Here is an 8,569-nt window from a genome sequence, read left to right on the forward strand (position 1 = left end):
GGTGTTCCTCACCGAGGCCAAAAAAACGGCAAAGTCCCGTTAAATAGCGATTGTAGGCGTTGAGAAACACCCCTCTAAACAGGCCCAAAACGGGACTCTGTTTTTGTCCTGTTTAATCCCGCCCAATGTCTATCATTAAAGTTATTTCAAGCTGATCCTGTCAATTGGGACTATGACCCTCGATCGCTTCAGTCACAGCTTCTAGGAGCGGTGCTACCCTTTGAACCTCTAACCGAGTAGTGCTCTGACAATGTATTTGCTTCGTGCTCCATTTTGGAAGTGTCAAATTAGGGTAATTCATGTGGGGCCAGTTTTACAATTGGAGTTATTGTGAGATAGTTGTAATCATCGCTAAACCTTGAACCTGACCAGATGTTCCTGCCTTCTGACTAATGTGGTGCCCTTGTGTTTTTGTGTCATTTTACACAAAGTTGTGAATTGTTTACAGGAGACAAATGTCCTTGGATTTAAAGGTCCCAGGAAGATGACAGTGATTGTCCCAGCGATGGATGAGGACCAAGAGCGTATTCCGTTCCGACCACGCAACGTGAGTTTGCAGGAAACATTTAAAATGTTCATCTTGTTGACCTCTGACCAAGCAACTGAGTTCCTTGTCTCCCGACCAAGCTCTCATCTGAGATACCAGGGCTGGTGGAATAAAACGAACACCCCCTCCACTGGCGTAATGGGGCAACAATGCCCCCTCCCCCACACTGGAGTAATCCCCTTCTCCCCACTGGAATAAATAAACCACAGCCCTCCCATCCCCCGTCTCCCCCATCCCCTCCGATGCATGAGACAAACCACGTCCTCCCCACAACTGGAGTAATAGGGTAAACCACTCACTCTCCCCAAAACTGGAGTAATGGAATAAACCACTCATTCCCCCACAACTGGAGTAATGGGGTAAACCACTCATTGCCCCACAATTAGAGTAATAGGGTAAACCACTCCCCCACTAGAATAATGGAGTAAGCCACTCACTCCCCCCACAACTGGAGTAATGGTGTAAACCACTCCTTCATTGGAGGAATGGGGTAAACCACTCCCTCCCCCAGAACTGGAGTAATGGGGTGAACTGCTCCCTCCCCCACAACTGCAGTAATATGGTAAACCACTCCCTTCCCCACAATTGGAGTAATGGGGTAAACCACTCACTCTCCTGCAACTGGAGTAATGGTGTAAACCACTCCTTCATTGGAGGAATGGGTTAAACCACATCGCACCCCCACAATTGGAGTAATGGGGTAAACCACTCCCTCCCCCACAACTGGAGTAATGGGATGAACCGCTCCCTCCCCACAACTGCAGTAATATGGTAAACCACTCCCTCCCCCACAACTGGAGTAATGGGGTAAACCACTTCCTCCCCATAGCTGGAGTAATGGGGTAAACCACTTCCTCCCCCACAGCTGGAGTAATGGGGTAAACCACTCCCCCCCCCACAATTGGAGAAATGGGGTAAACCACTCCCTCCCCCACAACTGGAGTAATGGGGTAAACCACTTCCTCCCCCACAGCTGGAGTAATGGGGTAAACCACTTCCTCCCCCACAGCTGGAGTAATGGGGTAAACCACTCCCTCCCCCCCACAATTGGAGAAATAGGGTAAACCACTCCCTCCCCCACAACTGGAGTAATATGGTAAACCACGCCCTCCCCCACAACTGGAGTAATGGGGTGAACCGCCCCCTCCCCCACAACTGCAGTAATATGGTAAACCACTCCCTTCCCCACAATTGGAGTAATGGGGTGAACCGCTCCCTCCCCCCACAACTGAAGAAACAGGGAAAAGCACTGTTCCTGCACTGGAGTAATGGAAGAAGCCATCCCTCCTCCACTGAATTAATGGGGTAAACCAATCCCTCCACTGGAGTAATGGGTCAAACTATTCCTCCCACTGAGGTAATGGGCCAAACCACTCCCCCCCCCCCCCCCCCCCCCCCCCCCCCCACTAAAGTAATGGGGTAAACCATCCCCATGCCCCTCCCTTGACTGGAGTAAACTATCTCACCCCATTTCTAGCCAATCACTCAGATTCTGTGAATGGTGCACATTTCCTTGATCAATCAGCTTACATTTTGCGTGAGTAAATTAAAGCTTTAGATCAATGCAAAGTATCTCGTAGCCTGAATCAGCACCTGGAACCCCCAGCACATTTGATTGCGGATTTTGGCTTTGGCACAAAACCGAGGGCTCACAGGCTGTAAAGGACCCTCCCAGATTGTTGAGCGATGTGGGGCCTGTGCTGGCAGTGGGCTGTGAAATGATGTGGAACTGTAATAATCCCTTTAGGACAAAGATGGTCTGCTCTCGAGATGGCAACGTAAAAACATGGAGAACTTAATTGAGCTGCACAATAAGACCCCGGTGTGGAACAACGATACTCAGTCTTACGTGCTGAACTTCCACGGGAGAGTGACACATGCTTCAGTGAAGAATTTCCAAATAGTCCATGAGAATGATGGTAAGTTCCATGCCCAATCTGTCACCTTTACACTGAGTGCCAGAACACTTTATAAGTGTTTTTTTTGTGTGTGAACGTGGCTGCCTCTCCTCTCAGGTTTTAGTATTCTGCTCCTCTTAAATTTTATTTTTATCTTTTCACAAATTTCATGTGCCATTTCCCATGGAGAGGCCTTGGGAAGTTGCTCTCAGACCAAAAACATTCAGACTTTGACCCAGTGATGGAGGAGCTTGGCTCCTTGTTCCCCTTCTCTGTCTTTAGGGAGTGTCTCACTGTCAGTGTCTGGCCTTCCAGTGAGCCTGGGAGACCAGCGATGTGCATGCTTTTTAAAAATGAATTCTCGAGATGCAAGTTGCTGGAAAGGCCAGAATGCCTTGCCCACTCCTAGCCGCTCTTAAAAAGGCCCTCTTCTTGAACCACAGGGTTCTGTGGCGACTTGCTATGCCACTTCAGGGGCAGTTAAGACTCAACAACATTGTTGTGGGGCCAGAGTCAACCATAGGCCCAGGCTGGATAAGGATGGAAGATTTCTTTCTTTAAAGAACATTAATGAACCTGTTGAGCTTTTACAACTTCATAGTCACTTTCATTGATACCCAATGTTGGGTTTTAACTTGGGTTCAAATTCTCAGACTGCTGTTGTTTTGTATTTCTTTTTTTTTTAATTTAGAGTACCCAATTTTTTTTTTTTTCCAATTATACACCTACTCTACACATCTTTGGGTTGTGGGGGTGAAACCTACGCAGACACAGGGAGAATGTGTAAACTCCACACAGACACTGCTGTTGTTCATTCATGGGCTGTCACAGGCTGTGCCAGCATTTATTGCCCATCCCTAATTGCCCTTGAGGGGGCAGTTAAGAGTCAACCACATTGCTGTGGGTCTGGAGTCACATGTAGGCCAGACTAGGTAAAGATGGCAGGACATTTTGTAAAATTTCATGGTCATCAATAGACTTCCTAATTCCAGATTTTTATTTAATTCAAATTTCACCATCTGTAGTGGTGGGATTTGAACCTGGGACCCCAGAGTTCTCTGGATTACTAGTCCAGTGACAATATCACTACACCACCACCTCCCCCTGTACTCACGTTTGCCGGATTATCAGTATGTGACCTGCAATACTGTACCCAAATATTGGTCTTAATTCTATTTGGCCTCAAATCACTGCTTCACAGTGTTCTGGTAAAATTAGGTCCCCCAGGTGAAACTTCATTCATATTTTCATATGGGCAGCAGGGTAGCATGGTGGTTAGCATAAATGCTTCACAGCTCCAGGGTCCCAGGTTCGATTCCCGGCTGGGTCACTGTCTGTGTGGAGTCTGCACGTCCTCCCCCTGTGTGCGTGGGTTTCCTCCGGGTGCTCCGGTTTCCTCCCACAGTCCAAAGATGTGCGGGTTAGGTGGATTGGCCATGCTAAATTGCCCGTAGTGTCCTAATTAAAAGTAAGGTTAAGGGGGGGGGGTTGTTGGGTTACGGGTATAGGGTGGATACGTGGGTTTGAGTAGGGTGATCATGGCTCGGCACAACATTGAGGGCCGAAGGGGCTGTACTGTTCTATGTTCTATGTTCTATTTTGTTCATTTCTGAAATTAGCCAGATAGCCCACAGATCCTTTCAGCTCCCATAGTTTGGATCAGATCAGGTTCCGTGTGGAATCACTGGCGCAATGAGGAGGTGACCATTTCAGGAACTACTAGATGGCATCAGCCTCTATTCTGGGTTGGGTGGTCTGAGCTGGAAGAGGTATTGGAACCAAATAAAAACCCTCACCAGAGGAAGGGGAGAATAAAAAGCATCTCAAGGTCCCACTCCCGATCCCTGACTTCTGCTGGCAAGTTGGCACCATATCACATTGGGCAAGGACATCACTGGGCTCTTTCCCATATTCAAGACCTGTTGGTGCGGCTCACTAGCAAATAAGGCCACTTTAGTGTGATGCCAGAGAGGCAGCCCGTACCCAACTCACAGGGAATATCTGGCTCCTCAATTCTGGGGGTGGATGTGATGGAGGTGGGGCTATTGGGGCTGGGGTGGGAGTGGGCAGGAATGGGACAGCGGTAGAGGGGGTGATGTTTGAGAGAATGGTGGGTGGGAATGGGGATGCTATAGGAATGGGGAATGTGGGAATGGGGGTGCTTTGGGGATGCAATGGGAATGGGGAATGTTGGAATGGGATGCTATGGGAATGTAGGAAAGGGGATGCTGTGGGAATGGGGAATGTGGGAATGAGGATGCTATGGGAACTGGAATGTGGGAATGGGGATGCTGTGGAAATGGGGATGCTGTGGAGATGGGGATGCTGTGGGAATGGGAATGGGGAATGTGGGAATGGGGATGCTATGGGAACTAGAATGTGGGAATGGGGATGCTATGGGAACTGGAATGTGGAAATGGGGATGCTGTGGAAACTGGATGTGGGAATGGGGATGCTGTTAAATGGGGATGCTGTGGAAATGGGGATGTTGTGGGAATGGGGAATGTGGGAATGGGGATGCTATGGGAACTGGAATGTGGGAATGGGAATGCTATGGAAACTGGATGTGGGAATGGGAATGCTGTGGAGATGGGGATGCTGTGGAAATGGGGAATGTGGGATTGGGGTTGCTGTGGGAATGGGGAATGTGAGAATGGGGATGCTGTGGAAATGGGGATGCTGTGGGAATGGTGAATGTGGGAATGGGGATGCTGTGGGAATGGGGAATGTGGGAATGGGGATGCAGTGGAAACTGGAATGTGGGAATGGGGATGCTGTGGAGATGGGGATGCTGTGGGAATGGGGATGCTGTGGGAATGGGGATGCTGTGGGAATGGGGATGTTGTGGGAATGGGGAATGTGGGAATGGGGATGCTATGGGAACTGGAATGTGGGAATGGGAATGCTATGGAAACTGGAATGTGGGAATGGGGATGCTGTGGAGATGGGGATGCTGTGGGAATGGGGATGTTGTGGGAACTGGAATGTGGGAATGGGGATGCTGTGGAACTGGAGATGCTATGGGAATGGGGATACAATGGGAATAGGGAATGTGGGAATGGGATGCTGTGGGAATGGGGAATGTGGGAATGGGGATGCTACGGGAATGGGAATGTGGGAATGGGGATTCAGTGGGAGTGTAGTGGTGGGGTGTGAGATGGTGGTAGAGAAGGTGGGGATAGGCTTGCCAATAATTGACACATTGCTGAAGGTCTCATCATATGAGAGCTCAACTCCAATCGCTCCACCCCACTCCTACCATTGGACATCCAACAGGTCAATCCTCGTGAGGCACTGCCTTCTATGCCAATTGGTTATCCAATTAGAAGCTTCCTAACTCAGAGAAGCAGCCTTTTGATCCAGTCCTCAGTACTTGTGTAATGAATAAATTAAATTGTGGCCAACAAAATGAAAAAACGCCCAATTTTGTATTGTATGGCCTGTAACATCTTCAGATCATTTCCTGGGTATTTGTAACAGTGTAGGAGATTTATCTTTACTCCTGAAGACACCGGGGAAATCTTGGAGGTTTGGAAATTCAAGGGATGGCAAGGGAATAGCGAATGAAATGATTTAATTTTATGATTTATTCTTTTACGGGGTGTGGGCTTCATTGGCAAGGCCAGAATTTGTTACCCATCCTCAATTGCCCTTGAAAAGGTGGACGTGGGATGAGCCACCTTCTTGGACCGCTGCAGCCCATGTAGTGTAGGTACACCTACAGTGCTGTTAGGGAGAGTGTTCCAGGAATTTGACCCAGCAACAGTGAAGAAACAGGTGATATATTTCCAAGTCAGGGTGGTGAGTTGGGGCTTGGAAGGGAACCTCCAGTTGGTGGTGTTCCATGGGTCTACTGCCCTTGCCAATCCAGGTGGTAGAGGTCGCGGGATTGGAAGGTGCTGTCGAAGGAGTGCTGCCTGGGGCAGCACGGTGGCGCAGTGGTTAGCACTACTGCCTCAAAGCGCCGAGGTCTCAGGTTCAATCCTGGCTCTAGGTCACTGTCTGTGTGGAGTTTGCACATTCTCCCCACAACCCAAAGATGTGCAGGGTAGGTGGATTGGACATATTTAATTGCCCCTTAATTGGAAAAAATGAATTGGGCACTCTAACTTTATTTTAAAAAGAAAAGAAAAAAGAAGTGCTGCCTAAGAGGATGGACTTTGTGGCCAGTTTAAAACCTGAGCCCTGGGAGGCACGGTGGTGCAGTGGTTAGCACTGCTGTCTACGGCGCTGAAGACCTGGGTTCGATCCCGGCCTCAGGTCACTGTCCGTGTGGAGTTTGCATATTCTCCCCATGTCTCCGTGGGTTTCACCCCTGCAGCCCAAAGATGTGAAAGGTAGGTGGATTGGCCACGCTAAATTGCCCCTTAATTGGAAAAAAAGTTGGGTACTCTAAGTAATTTTTTATTAAAAATAACTGTGTCCTTTGGGTTTAGAATCATCATAGAATCCCTACTGTGCAGAAGGAAGCCATTCGGCCCATTGAATCTGCACTGACCCTCCAAATGAGGGCCTTACCTAGGCTCAATACCCCTGCCCTACCCCGTAACCTCACCTTTGAATGCCTTGTTTAACGATGTGAAGACAACTTCAGCCTCTCTTTCATCCCTCCCTCACAGTTGACTACATTGTGATGCAGTTCGGGCGGGTAGCAGATGATGCATTCACCATGGATTACAGCTACCCGATGTGCGCAGTCCAGGCATTTGCCATCGCCCTCTCCAGCTTTGACGGGAAACTGGCATGTGAATGACATGTGATGTGTGGCTCATCTCCTGCTTCGCCCCCATCCACCGATCTTTGTTACTGAAGTGCGCTTGATGTAAGATGTTCAACTAGTGGTAGAATAAAGAGGCGACATAGGTGGAAAGCATGTCTGCATTATGTTCTGAAGGAAAACCTGGGCAGTAAGACCGAGAACAAACAAAAGATTTGTCTCTGTGATCAAACTGCACAATTGAACATCACCGTTCCCAAAATGGATGCTAACAGCTCTCAAAATATAGGAGGTTTTTTAAAGCACTCTCTGTTGTAATACCCTGCCTGGGGACAGAGGATGATATTTTTCGTTTATAACGCCATTTTATTAAATGCCTGTTCCTAATTCTCTTTTTTCAGAATGAAATATAAATATCTCTGAGGATGTTTGCCGCCTGCAGGTTTTGTGTTGTGGAAACCATTTTCTGATTAATTAAAGTTATAACATTAATTAAAGTTATAACATGACAGGCGAGGCGGGTCCAGCTTTGATATACGGAATTCCAGATGTTTAACTTTCTCTGACTAACCTGGTCAAAGGTCTTTGTGTCCACTATTTTAAAATAACACACCGTGGTTAGAGAGTTAGAGAAATACAGCCCAGAACAGGCCCTTTGGCCCACGCTGTTGTGTTAAACTTTTGTCATAGGTTAATCATAGATCATAGAATTTTGGATACTAAGGGCAATTTTTCATGGCCAATCCACCCAACCTGCACATCTTTGGACTGTGGGAGGAAACCGGAGCACCCGGAGGAAACCCACGCACACATGGGGAGGATGTGCAGACTCCACACAGACAGTGACCCAAGCCGGAATCGAACCTGGGACCCTGGAGCTGTGAAGCAATTGTGCTATCCACAATGCTACCGTGCTGCCCTTAAGAACAAATTAATCTACACTCCATTATTCTACCATAATGCATGTACCTATCCAATAGCCGCTTGAAGGTCCCTAATGTTTCCGACTCAACTACTTCCACAGGCAGTGCATTCCATGCCCCCACTACTCTCTGGGTAAAGAACCTACCTCTGACATCCTCCCTATATCTTCCACCATTTACCTTAAATTTATGTCCCCTTGTAATGGTTTGTTACAAGTGGTATTTTACAGAAATGCATTCGCCACCACCTGCTATGTTCCCAGCACGTTTTGGTGGAGTAGGGGGCTCCATATTAACTGATGTCCAGAATTTACAGGCAAATCTAACCGCCCCCACACATGCGCGCACACACACCCTCCTCCCCCACATACAACCCCCCTCTCCTCCCCACACACACAAGCCCCCTCCTCCCCCCTCACACACAACTCCCCCTCTCCTCCCCACACGCACAACCCCACTCCTCCCCCACACACATACCCTCTCT

At 48.4% G+C, this 8,569-nt stretch overlaps 1 protein-coding gene across 16 annotated transcripts in view; it reads left to right on the forward strand.

Annotated features, from left to right (window-relative positions):
• LOC119978385 (tubby-related protein 3-like) overlaps positions 1 to 7,549 on the forward strand; it is a 126,269-nt gene extending 118,720 nt beyond the window's left edge. For all 16 annotated transcript variants that reach the window (XM_038820000.1, XM_038819988.1, XM_038819986.1 and 13 more), the window contains 3 exons: positions 449 to 547; positions 2,295 to 2,466; positions 7,065 to 7,549. In XM_038820000.1, the coding sequence (XP_038675928.1) occupies positions 449 to 547; positions 2,295 to 2,466; positions 7,065 to 7,198 (405 nt within the window). In that variant the 3' untranslated portion in view covers positions 7,199 to 7,549. The remainder of the gene's footprint in view (positions 1 to 448; positions 548 to 2,294; positions 2,467 to 7,064) is intronic.
• Positions 7,550 to 8,569: the final 1,020 nt, after the last annotated feature.

The sequence above is a fragment of the Scyliorhinus canicula genome, chromosome 15, assembly GCF_902713615.1.
Source record: "Scyliorhinus canicula chromosome 15, sScyCan1.1, whole genome shotgun sequence".
Taxonomy (NCBI): Eukaryota; Metazoa; Chordata; class Chondrichthyes; order Carcharhiniformes; family Scyliorhinidae; genus Scyliorhinus; species Scyliorhinus canicula.